The sequence below is a fragment of the Danio rerio genome, chromosome 21 (assembly GCF_052040795.2).
Source record: "Danio rerio strain M-AB ecotype USA chromosome 21, GRCz13ab, whole genome shotgun sequence".
Lineage (NCBI taxonomy): Eukaryota > Metazoa > Chordata > Actinopteri > Cypriniformes > Danionidae > Danio > Danio rerio.
In genome coordinates, this window is record NC_141041.1 from 4,269,442 (window position 1) to 4,289,816 (window position 20,375).

A 20,375-nucleotide genomic window follows, 5' to 3' on the forward strand; every position below is an offset into this window, starting at 1 on the left:
TCATCACTTTAGACCAGGGGTGCTCAATCCTGTTCCTGGAGATCTACCTTCCTGTACAGTTTAGCTCCTACCCTGATCAAACCCACCTGAACCAATTAATTAGGACCTGAAATCCACTTGATAATAACAGACAGGTGTGTTTGATAAGGGTTGCAACTGAAATCTGCAGGAAGGTAGATCTCCAGGAACAGGATTGGCCACCCCTGCTTTAGACATTACGCTAGAGAATCATTCAAACACTAGCTCTAAAGAGACATTGGTGAATTAGCAGCGGTTTCTGCTGTTCTGACCGTCAGCAGCAGATGTGTATGAATGGCGGAAGAAAGTAGTTCCTCATAGAAAAGTCTCTCCGTGTTTGATTTTCTTTTTTTATATACACGATTGTGCGTTGAACTGTTGTATAAACCCAACATCACACTCGTAGCTGTGTGATATGGCTGTATAGAGTCACTGGTGGGACACCAAGGTACTCGGCCTGTGGCTTCGAGCCAATGCACGCCTACCACCATTGCCGATATACAGCCACATCGCATTGCTACTCATGTGATATTGCTCGTTTATATAATCAACAAAAATTACATATAAAATAAAATTATAAAATAAATAAATATTATATAATAATAAATATAAATAATAAATAGAATACTAAAATAATCACATTTAAAAAAAAATAATATATTATATTAATTATTTATAAATTTTTTACATTTAATTTTTTTTTATTTTTAGTCTTTCGTAAAGTTCTTACACACACTCTGTCACATTTTGTTTACTCTAATTCTATTGTTTTACATTTTTTTAAGCTTGTAAATTTTTCAGATAACTATTCTTTTACGTATAATCTACAGTATAGTTTGTCCATCATCATAAGCATCAGTGTGTTGGTGTGTTGTTGGTTCAGACCTGCAGGACCAGCAGACACAGAAAGTAGAGGTTTGCGGCTCTCTTGAACTGCTCATACAGATTCAGCGGCAGGAAGGTTAACACATTGTATTTGTAGGTCTTGATTGCGTTTCCCTATAAATAAAAAGACATCCAAAATTATAAATCCATCACTTTAACATCTCTAAAGGTCATTATAGAACAAACTGTACAGATAAGAGCAAGATTATTAGAAATGTTAATTATTTAAAAATATATATTTCCTGTCTAACAGAGCAAGGACACTTTTTCATAGTATTTCTTATTGTATTTTTCCTCTGAATAAGGTTTATTTCTTTTAGTCTGGTTATATACACAGATGAAGGCTAAATTATTAGCCCTCCTGAGTAATATTTATTCTTTTTCAAGTATTTATATAGTGATATTTAATGGAATAAAGATATTTTCACAGTAATTCTGATCATATTTTTTCTTCTGGAGAAAGTCTTGTTTAATTTCAACTAGGATAAAAGCAGTTTTTAATTTTTTCTTAACAGCATTTTAAGCTCAATATTATTAGCCCTCTTAAGCAATATTCGCTTTTAATTGTCTACAGAGCAAACCACTGCTATACAATGACTTGCTTAATTACCCTAACTTCCCTAATTAAGCCTTTAAATGTCACTTTAAGCTGTATGGAAGTGTCTTGAAAAATATCTAGTCAAATATTATTTACTGTCATCATGGCAAAGATAAAATAAATCAGTTATTAGAGATGAGTTATTAAAACTATTATGTAAAAAAAATCTCTCTCTCTTAAACAGTAATTGTGGAAAAAAAATAATTGTAATTTAACAGGAGGGCTAATAGTATTTTTTCTGATTTGGTAAAAAACAAACTAATATCTTGCAAATAAAATTGGTGAAATATTATCTACGGTCATCATGGCAAAAACAAGATAAATTAATGTTTAAAATTTGTGTTTTTTTATGGTAAATATCACAAAATGTGAATAATTATATATAGACAAAAAATTATCTTTGCTGTTTATACAAACTACTTATTTAAAATGAATGAATGAATGAATGAATGAAAAGGAGGACAAAAAGAAGGAAGTGAGGGCAGAAAAAAGGAAGGGAAAAAGAAAGGAAGGAAGGGAAATGGAAAGAAGCAAAATGGGATGAATGAATGAATGAATGAATGAATGAATGAATGAATGAATGAATGAATGAAAAGAGAAAATAAGGAAAAAATTTAAAAGAAAGGAAGGAATGAAGGAATAAATACATGAAAAAAGGAAGAAAGAAAGGAATGAATAAATGAATTAATTAATGGAAGAGAGAACAGAAAGAAGGAATGAAGGAAGAAAAAGGAAAGGAAGGGAAAAAGGAAAAAAAGAAGAAAAGCAGGAAAAGGGAAGGAAATAAGGCATTATTTTTTAGTTGATTAATTAATTAAATGAAAGGATGGAATAAAGGAAAAAGGAAAGAATAGAAAAAAAGAAGGCAATGAAAAAGAAATGAACGAATGAAGGAAATAACAAATGAAGGAATAAACAAATGAAGGACTAAAGGAATGAAAAAAAGGAGACAGGAAAAAAGGAAAAAAGAAAGGAAAAAAGAAAGGAAGGAAAGAAGGACAGAATACACAAAAAAAGAAAGAAAGAAAGAAAGATGAAAGAAAGAAAGAAAGAAAGAAAGAAAGAAAGAAAGAAAGAAAGAAAGACAAAAGAAAGAAAGACAAAAGAAAGAAAGAAAGAAAGCAAGAAAGAAAGATGAAAAAAGAAAGAAAGAAAGAAAGAAAAGGAAAAAGAAAAAAGAAAGAAAGAAAAAAAAGAAAAGAAAAAAAGAAAAAAGAAAGAAAAAAAAAGAAAAAAAGAAAAAAAAGAAAAAAGAAAGAAAGAAAATAATGTTTTTTAATATTTAATATTTAAAATGAGTTTTGTTTTGAGAAAACTTAATTGTTTTATATTTAAACCACTTACATTTATAAATACTAATAAGTTAACTTAAAAAGTCAGTGGTTACATATTTCCAACATTCCTTAAAAAATCTTCTTTTGTGTTCGACAGAACAAATAAACTCAAAGAAGGGCAAGTAAATAGTGAGTAAATGTTCATGTTTAGGTGAGCTATCCCTCCAGCTCTCTCTCTCAATCAAAATTCCTGCGTTCCCAAACCCAGCAGATTTCCATTCATGTAAATCCCAGCATTTCTAAATCTGACTGCGGATGCTCTCGTAGGGTAACATTTCAGCCTCAGGACAAATTCAGTCACTGCTGTCTATTGCTTGTATCTGCAAACCTGCAGTTATTCAACACTGAATAACTCGTTTTTCCAGCCGAAGATGATTGTCATACCAGAGAATTTAAATAAGCAGCAGCTCCATTCAACGTGGAGGAGATTAACAAGTAAATGACATAAGAAAATGACATAAAACTACCAATTAAGACCATACTTAAGGCCTCACCTTAAATGCATTAGAGTGGTTTGAGGGTTGATTAATACAGCGTAAAAGATTACAGCATAACTAATTATGAACAAAATGCATGACATGTTACTTTATTTTCTGTCTGCTTCCTGGAGTTGTGTTTAAAGGTCCAAAAGTATGACAGAACAAAAAATGCCATATACACTGTTAAATAGCAGTTTTCTGTATTTTGCGATTCCTGTTTTTATTTTTCCTTCTTTATTTATGCTTTTAAATTGCATTATGGGATTTTAATCTTTCTTCCAACAACTTTTAACTTTAAAAAGTTTGAAAAGTTAATTTATGAACATTTTTAACATATTAAAAAATGATATATTGTCTGGGTTGGTGTTGTATATTACGCTATAAAAACCGTGTAACAAACTGCCAATGCATTTTCTGTTACTTTATATAATTTCTTGTACATTATATTACTAAAAAAAGACTAAAATGTCAATAAAAGTCATTTTGTTAAACTGTAGAGTTGAATTTTCAACATTAGAGAGGACAAAGCAGAGATCAACATAAATAAACACTTGTAAATCACAAAATATGGAAGCTCTTGATTAACAGGCATTTTTTACAGTGTAGAGTCACTATGAGTGACTAAACTAAGAATTTTAAATTACTAATAAATTTCACAAACAGCTGCTCTGTTAAAATAGTTTTGTTAAAAATACCCCAACATATAACCCAACTATAGGTTATTATATATACACTATACTTATATATACTATAGGCACCTTCCCAACTATGGGTTATTTTAACCCAATGCATTGGGTTATTTTAATTAAAAGTAATTTAAGTTACTTTTGAAGTACTACTATTATTTTTCAGTTATGGCTGTATAAATTAATGAATGTCTCCGCTGGGTGTTAAAGGCGAGAATGACGGCCGAATATCCCAAATATGCGTTTCATTTTCTAATAAAAAAAAAACTGTAGCGATGAACACGGGAGATAGAGAAAGCGTTTTATTGGCTATGAAGCGTGCGTTTGTATCATCAATAATTAAGAGTGCTGGTGAAACGAATAGAAAAAACACGACACGAGAGGTAATTTGATGAAAAAAATAACAACAATATTATTATGTTAGAGCTTAAATAAACTTTACAACGCAAAAACAACATTACGCACACATATTAATACAGCTGTTCTGTGTCACTTGAATCAGTTGACTGTTGAAATTCAAAATTTTAACCCAACTGGTTGAGTTATTAATAAATAACCCAATAAAGGTTAAAAATAACCCAACAAAGCATCAAATATTTAATCTCACAGGTTGAGTTATTATTAAATAATCTAATAAAGGTTAAAAATAACCCAACAAAGCACCAAATATGTTTAACTCAACCACTGTGTTAAAGAAATAACTCAACGTTTTTTAGAGTGTACATAAATAGGTGGCATCAGCCCCTTCACACATACAAACATTTCTGGAAAGTTGCAGGTAAACTGCGGTGAGGAGATCATGTTTGAACAGGCCCTGCTTTAAAACACTATGCAATTTGTTCTGGTAATTTTCCCAACACAGGCTCTTGCTACATTTTTGTGAAACTGCAAAAACATACTTCAACGTACGTTTAACCGCAGATTGTAAGTAAAATGAACACTAGGGGGGGCAGTGTGACAGCAAAAACTTTTTTTTTTTTTCTTACAGGGACGTTGTTGATGAATAAAGGATATTTTCAGTTCTGTGCACAACACCAAAAATACAGCACAAAACAACTTAATGCTGTCTTTGATTTGTAATGAATATATTCGCCATTCTGATTGCTTGCCGCTGAACTGCGCAATAACTCTTACCCTAAAGTTGACTTCATTTCAACTGTCCCACACAGACAATGACGCACCTTGCCGCTTATCGCTGCCGGCTCCCATTGAAAATGAATGACTTCAGTTCTAACTCTCTCAAGCTCCAGCTCCTTTCGGTGTGAACGCACAGTAAGCCATACATTTCCAATGAGCCTGGGCTGAATTTTTTGGAATGAGAAGCTGTAACATTGTAACAAATTGTCGAAATTCCACTGTGTGTGATCAGCACATTTTTTTAATTTACCAGTAAAGATGTTCCAGCAATTGACTGCAATTTACCCGTATTACTGTGTGAAAGGGGCTATTAAATAAAAAAAAATCAAGCTGAATTGCTTATATTTGCAAAATCTTCAAGTAAAACACTGACACTCTGAAATAAACTCATTCATTATGTTTACATAAAAAGATGAGTGTATAATGACTGAGCAAAAATACCATCTAAACTATGTCACTTGTTGTTGTTCTTAAAGTAAATTCAAAGGTGATTTTAGACTACAAATTAAACATTTGACAGAAAAACAGATGACAGATGCTGTTTGGCATTAACAACACAGAGATCCTTTACTGAAAACTAAAAATTAATCATCCTTTGAACAAATTATCAACATACTCATTCATCCAACTCACGCAATGACTGTAAAACTTGAGAAAGAGGGAACAAAGACAGTAAAGCTCATTGGCTTGAGAAAGTTACCACACTGCTAATATGATTAAATCATTGTTAGCATGTCATGAGCTACTTGCCAAGTTATTAATATGTTGCTTGAAAGACAGATGTACACTGTAAAAAAAAAAAAAGTATTGCCGTCTTAAAAATTTTAATTGAATAAAACTTTTCTAGTCAACTTATATCACTCAAACTGACAAAAATATTAGGTTAAACACTGTATAACTGGTATTAAAATGTATTTGAAACTTGTATAAGTATTATAAAGTAAAACTCTATATTGAGCAAAGAAACATATATGGAAACCTTATTGACGGTGAATTTTTCACTGAGTGGCCTACAAAGGGATAAGATAAAAACATCTGCCCACTCTGATCACTGTTTATGGTGTAAACTGTGGAAAAATCCAGCATGTGGGACATTTAATGCTGCAAATCATTATCTGACGCTTTTGCCTGAGATTCCTGCAGTGGAGCTGCACGATACACTGCAAAAAAAAACACACACAATTCCCTCATGCTGTCCCAACACAAGTTAAGTGGGTAACACTTTACAATAAGGTTCATTAGTTAATGCATTTACTAACATGAACTAATCATAACCAACACATATACAGCATTTATTAATCATAATTGAACATTTACTAATGCATTATTAACATCCAAGTCCATGTTTGTTAACATTAGTTAATGCACCGTGAGTTAACATGAACTAACAATCAACTACTGTATTTTCATTAACTTACGTTAACTAACATGAACAAATACAGTAGTAAATGTATTGTTCATTGTTTGTTCATGTTAGTAAATGCATTAATTGACATTAACTAATGAACCTTATTGTAAAGTGTGACCGTTAAGTGCGATCGTTTATACAGTTTTAAGTGGACTGAACATAAATAATTAAGTTGTTCCAAACAAACCTTAAGAATTGTGTTTCAACTCATTTGAAAAAAGTGGATTGAATAAGCAGCAGGTCATTTTTTGGGTGTAATGGGAAAAAATCTGACTTTGTGATATTGACAAAAGTATGATGCACCAGAACTGTTTTCAACATTGACATCAGAGATTTCTGAAGGATAATGTGACAATCTAGATGTTGAACATTCACCACTGAATCACATGAATACATTTTATTCTACAACATATTTAAAAACAAAGTAGTTACTTTAAATGATGATAGTATTTCACTGTTTTACTGTCATTACTGTACAATTCTTTCCAGTAAAACGGCTTTGGTAACATGAGTGAACCAATTAGCGTGCGATATGGGTGATTGGAGTTTCACTGTAAACAATGATGGATTCACTTACAGAGTATCTGCTTTTCTTGATGCACAGAAAGACCTTCTTCTGAAACTCTGGCCGTTTGCAATATTCCCTGTCATTCGCCCGGACGCTCCAACCGGCCTCTGAACAAGGAAACAAAAATCATTAGATTCAAAATAGTTTAACTCAGGTAAGTTTGCATTTAGTTAGAATAAACTGTATGCGAGAAGTACCCGAATGACCTACTACTTCCGGCAAGATTCTGAAGTGTGCATCCGATGCACGCTACGCTATCCCATGGCTAGGCCCACAAGGAATCTGCGCGCGCAGAATTTCGCTGATTTTTCGCAGATTTCCGCAGATTTCTGCAGATTTTTAGCCCATCATTAATTGTGTTTATTTACTTGAGTAAATGTGTAAATCTAAATTTATTCCGTTTTTATTCAGTAATTTATTACTTTTTATTTAATATATTAAGGTTTTAGTTATGATACTCTGCTGGATACTCCCAAAATAATTCAGAAGAAATCTGCAGATTTTTACCAAAATTCTCAGCAGAAATAGCAAAAAACTTCCGCAAATTCCGTCTGGCCCTGCCCATGATGCACCACGAGAGAATTCATGAATGGGAGTAATGCTGCGTTCACAGCAGATGCGGAACGTGCGGATAAAATGCGATATTCGCGCGCAAATAGCCGCATGAACATTTGAGTTTACTTGCTTCATTCGCGCGTCAAATCCGCTTCATTCGCGCTTCAAATTAATTACAGAACAGACGCGGATTCGTGTAATGGGCAGGGCTTCTGTCTGCCTGGTGACTCTAGCTTCGTTGCTAAAAGGCTAACATGGATTTATGAAGAAAATAACAGTGTTTATGTGCTTTATGATGGCTGAAAAACAGCGTCGATACGTTTAGGGCCGTTTCCAAGTCCACTAGATTCTTTCAGAGGTGCATCCAGCTCTGTGAGCACATAAACTCCAGAAACTGAGCCTGGATGACGGAGGCTTTCAGCAGGGCTTCTGACTGAGCCAAGCCCAGTTTGATGAACATTTTGTCGGTGTCGGCTGGAGGATTTCTCCCAGAACACTGACAACAGGCGGTACGTCACAATCACGCCCCCACAAGAGCAAGCTCCTGATTGGTTAACGCGGCGCGAATGTCTGCTGAAGTTCAGATTTTCGAACTCGAGAGATTTGTGCCAAACATGCAAAACACTAAATTCGAGGCGCGTCATTCGCATTGCACCATTCACGCAATTTGTGTCATTCGCGCCGTGCCATTCGCGCGTATCCCGCTGCAGGATGTCTATTCGTGCGTTTGCATTGAATTAACATATAAATCACTTGAGCTTGATGAGCGTTCCGCGTCTGGAGTGAACGCAGCATAAAGCGACGCAACTGACAATAGGTCACGTAATCATGACAAAATGGCGGATGTAGTATACGAGTTCCATTCATACCACTGACATTCATACTTGTAGATCGTACTTTTCTAACAAACTCAAACTCAAGTGCAGTAGCTACTGAATAGTATGCGATATTGGATGCAGCTTGAGTTTTTTTAGGCTTAAATATGTGGGTTGTTTTGATGCAACTTGCGCTAAATGACTAGGTGCAGGACGGACACTTTTCACAAGACCGTTATGATGCATTTAATGGTCTGATCAGCATCTTAAATTCATCTTAAAGATGTATATACATTTATGAAGTTTTATAAAAACAAATTTAGAGAGGATCATGTGCTTATTATCGACCACGGCTGGTCTCTTATCAACAATCACAACCAACCAATCAGATGAACCCAAACGCACATAAATGCTCTGCTTTCCTTACCTTAGCCATCATTGTTTTTGAAGAAACCCCCTTTCCACCCTGACTCCTTCCCCTCATTCCTAGCTTAATAACGGGGAAGATCTCTCGAGAGCTTCTTGAGCTCCCTGGAGGAAGCATCACGCCCCATTCACACGGGGCTTCAGCATCAATGCTTGACAGAGCGTGTCTGAAGTTGGGGCTGACGCGATCGTCATAGCAGCGTCAGCCAATAAAATTAGACAGCAATCAGCTATTGTCTGAGCTGGTGTATTTGCATACAGTAATCTGATTGGCTGACGCTTTCGTCAGTGCTTGAAAAGTTGAGAAAGTCCCAACTTCTGCAGCGAGCAACGCCACTGAATCGGCGCAGACAGATCCACAATGCAGTTCAGCAACCCCTGACGTCACCTATTCAACGTGAATGGGAAGCGTCGAAGCTGACGCCCCGTGTGGAAGAGGCTTTAGGTTCAAGAATCCTCAGAGCTTAAGGATCTCTCCCGGGACAGCATGCCAAACATGCATTTACCTTAACACGCATCAGCTAAGCGTGAACTCTTGAAATGTATTTACGCAAGTATTATATCATAGCATAAAATAAAATTAAAATTACCACTTATGTGAGGCGTCTGTAATGCAGCGACAGCAAAATTTGACGTTGTTCTCTCTTCTGGCTGCCGTCTCACACTATTTTTGCTCTTTTTCTAAAAGTCTTGATAACACCATCGTGTAGTTTTTCTTTTATTGTTTCAGCAAATAGGATTTTGTTGTACTCTCCCATTTACTGTGCTCTACGGTTACCCAGCTATGACCACTTCCGCTGCTGAGAAACCCAGAAATGTGAAAATGTATTTATTTATTTTGCGTTAAAGATGACAAATCCAAACTGGACCAATCAGCTGTGAGTAAAGTGACATTCAAAGTCTGATGCAATAAAAAACACTTTTAAGGCCAGCGCCCACAGAGACGTTTTTTGCTCGCATTTTCCGTCGACGTTTAACGCCTTGCGACTAAATAACGGGCGTGTGACGCCCAAAACATCAGACACAAAAGCGTCATTAAAAAAAAAAAAACGCCTCATGCTCGTTTTTTTGTTTTGACGTGCCGCGTCCAAACCTTCTCCACCAATCAGATCGGCAATTTTGTTCACGTGCACGGAGCTGCTGAAGTTACAGTAAACAGCACTTGGAAGCGAACATTCATGTTTGTTCGAGTCACCAGTAACTTTAATAACAAGCGTGTGAACTTCATCTCCACCTCTTCTTCTGTGTTATAAGCAGGTGTAAGAAGCTTAAAGTTGTGTAGCGTCATCTAACGTCAAGTAGTGATTTTGCATGCTTTTCTGCTCGACACCAGTGAAAATCTATTGAGTTTGAATACGGAAAAAACGTCTCGTAAAACGTTGACGATAAACGCAAACGAAAAGCGTTCCAGTGTGTAGGAGCCTTTAGTCACTAAGAATCTATTTTTTTTGCCAAATTAAATTAAACGTTTTTACACTAAAAGCATTTTTCAGTCAAAATTGTCTTTTGTCAATAATTGATTTATATTATATATATAATACTTTTATTATGTCGAAAGACTATATTTTACTAAAAACTTTTTGATTTGTCAATTAAATTTACATTAACGCGATGGCACGGTGGCTCAGCGGTTAGCACTGTGGTCTCACAGCAAAAAGGTTGCTAGTTCGAGTCCTTGCTGGGTCAGTTGGTGTTTCTGTCTGGAGTTTGTATGTTCTCCCCCTGTTGGCGTGGGTTTTCTCCGGGTGCTCCGGTTTCCCCCACAGTCCAAACACATGCACTATAGGGGAATTGGATGAACTAAATTGTCCATAGTGTGTGTGTGTGTCTCAGTGCTGGGTTGCTGCTGGAAAGGCATTCGCTGTGTAAAACATATGTCAGAACAGTTGGCGGTTCCCTCCGCTGTGGTGACCCCTGATAAATAAGGGACTAAGCCAAGGAAAATGAACTAATGAATTTAAATTTAAGAGAAAGTATTTATGAATCCTAGTGGAACCACTTAACCTGATCGTAATAAGGCATGTGAATATAACCAGTTTTAAGATTTAATGTGATTTAGAAAATTTAATATTGTATGTTATACCATTCCTTAGGTACATGTAAATGTTTAATGTGTTTTAATGGCTCTTTGATTTAGTTTTTAATGGCAAAAGTACCTTCAGCAGAAAAGGAGCCTCCACATCAAAAGTGTTCTGTTCAGCTCACGACTCATGACAACATCTGACAAACAAATCGCCTATAAACCAACATCCAAGCCTTGACCTGAACAGTGCAGTGGCTTACATTATAGCCAAAGAAAAGACAGATCTCCAAAGACACCATTTCAAGTAGTAAAGAAATCTGTGTTTTTGAAACTAATAAAGACAGCAGAAGTAAATGGTTTATTTTAATTATTTAGCCTGACATGTTTACAGCCCAAAAATATTATAAATGTTTCTTCAAATAAATGATATTGTCTTCAATGGGAAAAAGTGGCAATCTTTTTACCCAGACATTTAAAAAGGACATATTTTAGAGCAGTAAACACAGTGATGCAGTGAAACTGATATATACCGTCAGAATCTACTCATGCCTACTCTTAACCAGGTTTACAATGTTTAGTCAACTGAAACCCAGAGTTTGTTGAACTGATTTTGTGCAAAAGGCCTTCAAACTCACCAACTGCAGGCGCAGGTCTGGTTTCTGGTTCTGGCAGCTGGTCTACACTTTGATCCAGTTCATCTTCTAACTCTGCGTCCGTCTCATCATCACTGTATGGCATAACCTCATCGTCCGGCTCGTCCAGGGAGCCCTGGGAATCGGCTCTCGATCGAGAGTTCATCCTGAGACACCCACTGCACAGATACAGAGACATTACCTCAAAATGGATAATATTTAATTGACATTCATTACATTTTTACATTCATTTTTAAAGCTGACTTTCTTAGCTTAGATTGGAAGAAACAATTATTAGCCTTTTTTTTCCAAATATTTCCAAAATGCTAGATTTTTACAACACATTTACAATACTTATTTGCAGTATTACAGTACTATTTATTAATAATTTATCCATGAATATATGTTCTCCAATTGGTTCACCAATCCAAAAGCTACCAAAATCATCCAATCAGTTCTCTATAAACAAAACCAAGCCCCGCCTACATTTGCGCTTATTCAAAAAGCAATGTCACTCATACACTGTAAAAAACAAAACAAAACAAAAAAACAGCAAATAACAAGATCATGATTTCAGTTTCATGCTGACTTTCAGGTTTTGAGCATGCACATAAACAACAAAGAAACCAAATAATTGGCAGATTTGCGTGTTGTCAAGCAACATGTCAAAACAATGATTTGGTTTGCTAAAGCCATGCAGAAAAACTCACATTTTCCACTACACACACTGTAACACAGAAACTATATATATATATATATATATATATATATATATATATATATATATATATATATATATATATATATATATATATATATATATATATATATATATATAAACATGCACATACACTACCTGGCAAAAGTCTTGTTGCCTATTCAGTTTACGCTTATTTGATTTAAATAAAATATGATCATACCCTGATATTTTTTTATTTAATTAGTAAGGTCTGACTTTGCTTAAACAAAAGTCTCATCACTGAACAGAAATAATGTCCAGTATAGAATATAAAGTCCTGCTGCAGTGGAGACAGAATGAATATTGTGTCTGACTCCATCATGAGCTTGAAGGACTGCATCATACATCTCTGCACTGACTCACATCACTGATTAATAGTCATCTGGAATGGCAAAGAAAGCGTTCCTGCAGGACTCCCAGAGTTCATTAAGATTCTTTGGGTTCATCTTCATTGCCTCCTCTATCTTACCCCAGACATGCTCAATATTGTTCATGTCTGGTGACTGGGCTGGCCAATCCTGGAGAACCTTGATCTTCTTTGCTTTCAGGAGCTTTGATGTGGAGGCTGAAGTATGAGAAGGAGCGCTATCCTGCTGGAGAATTCACCCTCTCCTGTGGTTTGTAATGTAATGGGCAGCACAAATGTCTTGATACCTCAGGCTGTTGATGTTGATCATCCACTCTGCAGATCTCTCACACTCCCCCATACTGAATGTAACCCCAAACCATGATTTCTCCTTCACCAAACTTGACTGATTTCTGTGGGAATCTTGGCTCCATGTGGGTTCTAGTAGGTCTTCTGCAGTATTGGTGATGATTGGGATGCAGATCAACAGATGATTCAGCAGAATAATCCACCTTCTGCCACTTTTCCAAATGATCAACTACAAGTTATTATTTGTTGCTCTAACAACTGGGTTCAACGCCAAGACTTCTGTCAGTTAGTGTACAAACACACACACACACACATATATATATATATATATATATATATATATATATATATATATATATATATATATATATATATATATATATATATATATATATATATATATATATATATATGAGCAATTTCACACGAGTAGCAGTGCGATATGGCTGTATATCGGCACGAGGCCGCAGGCCAAGTGCCTTAGTGCCCCCACCAGTGCCGATATACAGCCATATCGCACTGCTTTATACAACAGTTTGACGGCATAATTGTGTATCTAAAAACAAAATCAAACATGGAGAGTCTCAAAAACCTTTTTGTATAAGGAACTACTTTCTTCTGCCTTGGATTCAAATCATAAGCTGACAGTTAAACAGTTGAGCAAGCATCTTTTAAACTTTATATCTGTAGTGTCTGCTTTTTGCTGGTTGATTGTGGGCGGAGTAATACACAAAGGGTAAAGAGGCTGTACAGGTGCTGATATTACTTAAATATATCATGGCTATCAGCCAATCAGATTCGAGATCCAGACAGAACTGTTGTGTATATATATATATATATATATATATATATATATATATATATATATATATATATATATATATATATATATATATATATATATATACACATACGCTGTCATCCTTAATATAGTTAATTATTTAATTAAAAGAATTGTATAAACAACTTCCTTTATATACACACGACGAGTGATAACTGAACACTTTACTTTGGTTTTGATGTACTATGACAAAGGTATAAAATTTAAAAAAAAAAACAAGAAAAGTTGAAAAAATAGTCAAGGTTTGACAGAGATATTTTAAGAGCAAGGCATACTGCTCTTGAAAAGATATTCTAATGATATCTGCACTTTACATCCTTTCGTCTGACGTTTGACCTGACTCCACCTCCACTGCTCATCTGGCCTTACAGCTATAGCCACATCATCTCTGCTCATCATTCAACACCAGCAGGAAGAAAACGCTGCAAACCACAGCAATGCATGCATCCAAATGGCAGTAAAATAAACTTATTTTGTTTAGGTTTGCAAGCTTCTGGGTCAGATGATGTCTCATTTCCTTACAGCAAAATGTAACTGTACGCATTCCATTTCACTCTATGCTTAAAAACTTTAAACTTTTTTATGTTGTAAATAAAACACTATTCTCAACATAAAATAATTCCTGTTGATTATTCAATTGTTATGAATTAACTGAAAAAGCCCCCCCGAGATGAAGGCATGAAAATTTGGTTTTTATATTTTTGTAGGCTAGAAAATAATATGTTTGTAATATTTTAATCCTTTATATTTATATCCTATATATATCCTTATTATGTCCTATATATATATCCTTAATATTTTCATTCTTTTTTATATGTAAAGATATTTGCGTACTGCTGTACATCCTGTCTTTATTAATGTGCAAGCGAGACGCATTGCGCGCGGGTGTATGATAGGGCCCAAAATGTTCTTAAGCTAACTTAATCGATTTGTAATGCGACAACCTGAATGAATTGTGTGGAACCGTGCACAAATTTACAGTGAATTAAGGATTTAAATATAATACAATTTAATCAATTGAGAGATATGTAAATTTACAAGTACTAAATATGTAATTTATGAGTACTAATAAACAGCCATTTCTTAATAATAGCCAGGTAATAAGCTACTCATCATTAGTGAGAGAATTAGCACATCAACTATGTGTTTATGTTACCAATTTATTGACATATTTATCAATTTATTGACATATTTAAAAATAAAACAAAATCGCAGATATTAAATATCGCACACCTCTAACAATCATAATTAAGAGTGTACAACATTATAATAAAATATTATGAAGACAAACATTTGTTTCTTTGCCATCATTAAGACCAGGAACAAGGCTTAAATCAATACGTCAGTCATTAGTAAATTGTCAAGAGTTCAGATCTCATGTTGTGACTCATGATGGATTGCATTCATTTCTCAGATGCAAAGGTCGCCACAATCACAGGACAATCCTGCAATGGCATTTATGGAAAGCTGAGGTGTTTGTTCATGTTCCAGCAGAGCGCTCAAGCATCTCCGAGGTATCTTCAGAAACGCCATCTAAGGTTTGATAAGGGATTAATTAGGAAAACTTCAGCATGGAAGAATCCCTCTTTGTAAATATTTAAAAACTCATTAACTGCGCTCTTTATATCCCACGAATGAGGTGTTGCTTAACACCCTTTTCAACACTCTTTTGTGGTTTAATATTACACATAAACATAGCAGCATGTTTAAAGAAACTACATTATATCAGACCTTAAGTTTAAATCAATGCATTAAATGTACTGCAGATGCACTTCTGTTATTCTGTACTAGTTCTTTTTTTTTTCTTTTCTTTATTATTACAAAATTTTTTGTCACATCAATGCTTTAAAATCGTATAAATATTAAATTATATATGTTTAAAAATGTAACACAAATGCTGAAACAAGCAGGCAATGTACCAGGATGCCGCCACAAAGCTGTGTAAAGAGCGTAACAGAGCACACCAGGAAAGAGACAAAACACAGCATGCAAAACACACCCATGTTTATCCACAACTTGTTTTGCGTATGTCACATTTTTAGCTATGAGGTCTGTGACAACCAATCTTTCAAGTTTCAAAGCAGATGAATGGCGGAAGTGGAGTTTTTTTTTGTATGCCACGTCTTGCACTGTGTAGTGCTGAGCACTAAACTGCATTTTAAAGAGACCCTATTTTACACCTTTTTCAAGATTTAAGATCAGTCTTTTGTGTTTCCAGAATGTGCCTGTAAAGTTTAAACTCAAAACACCCATCAGATTATTTATTATAGCTTTCAGAATATTGGATTTTTTGCTCTAAACACTATTTAGCTGTTGTTGTTGGCTGTGCCTTTAATGCTATTCTCCCTGCCCACCGTTCCCACGTGTCTGTCAAGAGTGTGCCTCAATCTCTGCTGCTGGATGGATATCTGTTATGTTAATGTACAAAATAAACCTGCTTTAACGTCCACAAACCAGGATTGAAGCGTCTTTTATAATTGTACTGACATGCGGCTGTTCTGATGAAGTAAAGACGGTAAAATCGCTGTAATTCATAAACATGCACTGTTTTAAACTTGTAAAACTCATTCTTTAGTGGAAACGCAAGCCTGATAAAGGTGACCCGTACCGACCCGAACCGTACCACTCAATGGAAATGAGCCATTTTTGGTATTTTGAGGTGAAACTTTACATACACACTCTAGAGGCATCAGAGACTTATTTTACATCTTGTAAACAGGGGCATAATAGGTTTCTTTTAAAAGTGCCACTTCTGTGAAAAAAAACTGTTCTCTGATATCTACATAGGTATGAGTAAAGAAAAAATTAGGAAATGGTTTTACATGCTCATTTATTACCACATAAAATAGCCTTAGAAACAGAAGGTCCTTATTGACCATATTTGGACAAGTCATGAATATTAATGAGCTCTGCTCTGACACACATGCCATGCCTATTGATTTATACTTGTTTGCATGTGCTCATTTTTAACCTAAAAAACCTATCACCACACACTGCTATTATATGAATCCCCTGGGACCATGGATTCGGCTAAAAATCTTAATTTCTACTAAATATTGGGTGAACCATCCCTTTTCATTTTTACTAGAACTACACCAGAATTTGTTCTAAAATGTTTTTACAATCTGAAATACTGTTATAAGCACAATCTCAGAAATAAAGATGCAAAACCTGCCACTGAGGTGGTACCTTTTTAAAAGGTACATTTTTGTTCCTTAAAAGTTACATATTAATACCTAAAAAGTCAAAATGTGTACCTCACAGTTTCTTAAAAGTACAAAAGTAAAGCTTAAAGGTACAAAAGCAAAGCTTAAAAGGTAGGGTTGGCGATGTTGACCAATTTGGCATCGTACGATGTATAAAGTGAAACATTGCGATAGACAATGGCATTGTCGCCATGTTAAAGGTGGGGGTTGGGGGCGGGGGGGGGATGTTGACAGTGTGTGTGCGACGTGTCTGAAGAGCGAGGAGGGAGGATTCGATGGTGAGGGGTGACAACGGTGCGTGACTTATTTGAGGACCGAGAGGGAGGCGCGCGATTTCCGGGAGATTATCACTCGTTTGCATTTGCGGGAGACTCCCAGAACTTCCGGGAGACTTGGGATGTCTGAATACCACGATTAACAACTATAGTGAGAAACGATCCAGCGGTACATCCTTGATAAAATGCTAGGTAAAACACGGTGTGGATGTGGATCAATTTTGTTCTAAAATGCCATTTTAACACTAAGACGTATTAGTGTAAACGGGGCCTGAGTGTGTATTTTTTGCGAGCGGGTTTGCGACAGGGGCGGGGCGGAGAATCTGCGATGCCGGCTTAGCATCGTGTTGTCTTTTGGCCATCGGCGATGGACGATGGCATAGTCTATCGGCCTAAACCTACTTAAAGGTACAAAAGTGTACCATAAAGGTGCTAATTTCCACCCGTATGATACAAAACCTTTGAAAAGGTACCACCCCAGTAACAAATTTTGTACTTTTATTTCTGAGAGTGCATAGAAATGAAGAAGACTTGGCAGTCAGACAGAATGACTACAGACTAACAGAAACAGTAGTAAAATAATGAATAAGGGTGTCACGATCCTCCAAATCCTCGATTCGATTACATTTTCGATTCTAAAGGCACGATTCGATTCGATTTTCGATTATGAATAATTAATTAATTAATTAATGACCAATTAATTATTTGTAGCCTACCGTTTAAACTACCTGACCTGCATGGTCTTTGTTTTACCCATAAACAAATCATACAGTAAATGAATAAAGGCAAGATACACACATAATTACCACCTGTCAATCACTTTTTCTGCGGGACTCGTGAATAGGCAGTGATCTGTGTCGTTATAATGGCGTCGGTAAAAAAAGACGCGCAACCAACAGGAACCAGCCAACAGTATCTGAGGTGTGCGCTAAAATGACTAAGTACAAGTGAGTGAAAGATTGAAGCAGTCCTCTGACTGCCTGGACCTGCTGTCTCGAGCGCATGGCTGTGTGTGCGTCTGTGTCTGTGTGGTCACGTGATGTGCAATTTCAGAGGTAGAGAGGAAGGAGGCGCTGCTCAGAAATGCTACACGCCACTGTGGATGTCAAATCGTTGTCGTTCTAAAATGCCATTTAAAAACAAAGACAGTGTAAACAGGGCCTGAGTGTGTACTTTTCGCGAGCGGATTTGCAACGAGGGCGGGCGGAGGATCGCGATGCCGGTGTTGTCTATCGGACGAACCGTACGTAATACGTACATAGCAGAGCTTGCAAAACTGTGTTTTTTTTTGTGGACAATACGAACGTTGTCAACATAACTCACTGGAAATCCAAAATGCTTACACACCGGCAACTTCATTGAAAGAGGAGAGGGTTTAAGCTCTGTCGACGGGTCTCCTGCTTCTGCAGTTTAACAAGCTCTTCAACAAGCCTGTTTTTTTCCCGCTTGGCAAGCCAAGCTGACGTGACATGGGGGCGTGGCAGCATCGACGATTCTATTTTTGGATTCGATAATCGAAATTGAGCATAAATTTCGATCGATTTCGATTAAAAATCAAAATCGTGACACCCCTAATAATGAATACCAAATAATGTTGACCAAATGATAGAAAGAATGATTGATAAAATAATGGATGCATGTATAGAGTGACAACGATGAATAAAAGAAAGACAGAATTACAGACAGACAGGTCTTTTGAAAAGTTTAAGGCATTTGTAAATATTTCTGGATGACGTGTTTAACCTTTAGAACTATATCAACAGTAACTCTTAAACATGCCAAGTGCACAACATACCTTCAGTCTGACATTACCTGATCAACACGTCAGGTGAGATATTTATACACACTCAAACACTTCAGCCTTCTGAAAATATTTCAGCACAGTTTTCATAACAATCAAGCACTTCCTTTTTAAAAACATTTTCTATCATCATATATATTTACTTCTTTGCCATTTCAGCACATATTAATTCAACTGTGCAAATTTAGTTTTTTTTTTTTCATCAATTTGTCCATACATTTTGTTTTGTCAACAACAGTTCATGGTAATAATATTTAAAGTTAAATTCGATGTTTGTTAAGTATGGGTCAGTTCCCAATGCCACTCTGCTCTTTCATCCTAAACATGTTTTCAGTCATAAACCATCCATTAGCTTGAAGCACATTGAATAGCTATTGTTCACTCATGCATTATAATCTGTTTGTGTGTGTGTGTGTGTGATTAGAAACTTATTAGCTACACTGTAAAAACAGTTACAGCAAAACGTACAATCGCACATTTTATAGCAATAATTCTTATTTTTGCTTCAAAATTATGTTTAATTTGAACGTTGTTTTTGTGTTCTTTGTAATTAATTGTAACATCTTTTCAATTTGTGAGCAAGAATTATTTGTACACAATTAAGTGCATTGCAATGCAAATTATCTGAAAACAAACATGCACTTTAAAATTTTCCACAAAGCATTCAAACACCGATCATGTTCGGACGGATCCTTCATTTTAACATGTTTTCTGTCAGCTAAACTTGAGTTTTATGCACTGTAAAGACAAATTCTTGCTTCAGGATTTTTTAAGCTGAATCCAAATGAACTTTTCAACCTTTATATGCTCCCACTAAGCCAAATAATGAAAAAATAAATAAATAAATCTCCTACCCAGTGCTTAATTTATGAATTGCGAGGTCCCGGAATAGACCGGGGTAACGGATCTGGCAAGTTAACACTATTGGACAAGGGCGATTGATGCAGAGGGGTGTCGCAGACGAAAGTGAGCGGAGCGGAGGTGTCGCGGACGAAAGTGAAGAGGGTTGGGGAGTTGTGGAAGAAAGTGAAAGTGAACAGCAGACAGGGGAGGAGGGCGGTTGAGGATTCTGACCAGAAGCAGAAAATCAGAGCACATCACACCTGTCCTTAGGTCTTTACACTGGCTCCCAGTTACATCCAGAACAGATTTTAAAGTATTAGTACTAAAATGGCCTCAAGAAATTACAGATATCCTCACTGAATACAAACCTAACAGATCACTCAGATCTTTAAGATCAAATAAACTAGAAACTCCAAGAGTTCAGTCAAGGCAGGGTGAATCCGCCTTTAGC

General features: G+C 35.8%; 1 protein-coding gene across 2 annotated transcripts in view; it reads right to left on the reverse strand.

The window, feature by feature from the left end:
* Window positions 1-20,375, reverse strand: part of atp8b1 (ATPase phospholipid transporting 8B1) — a 77,223-nt gene that overhangs the window by 38,768 nt on the left and 18,080 nt on the right. For both annotated transcript variants that reach the window (XR_015519769.1, XM_087300467.1), the window contains exons 2-4: window positions 11,568-11,743; window positions 7,123-7,220; window positions 904-1,017 (exon numbers count right to left, since the gene is read on the reverse strand). Coding sequence is in view for 1 of the 2 variants with exons in the window: in XM_087300467.1 (XP_087156593.1) it covers window positions 904-1,017; window positions 7,123-7,220; window positions 11,568-11,730 (375 nt within the window). In the remaining variant the exon portion in view is untranslated. The remainder of the gene's footprint in view (window positions 1-903; window positions 1,018-7,122; window positions 7,221-11,567; window positions 11,744-20,375) is intronic.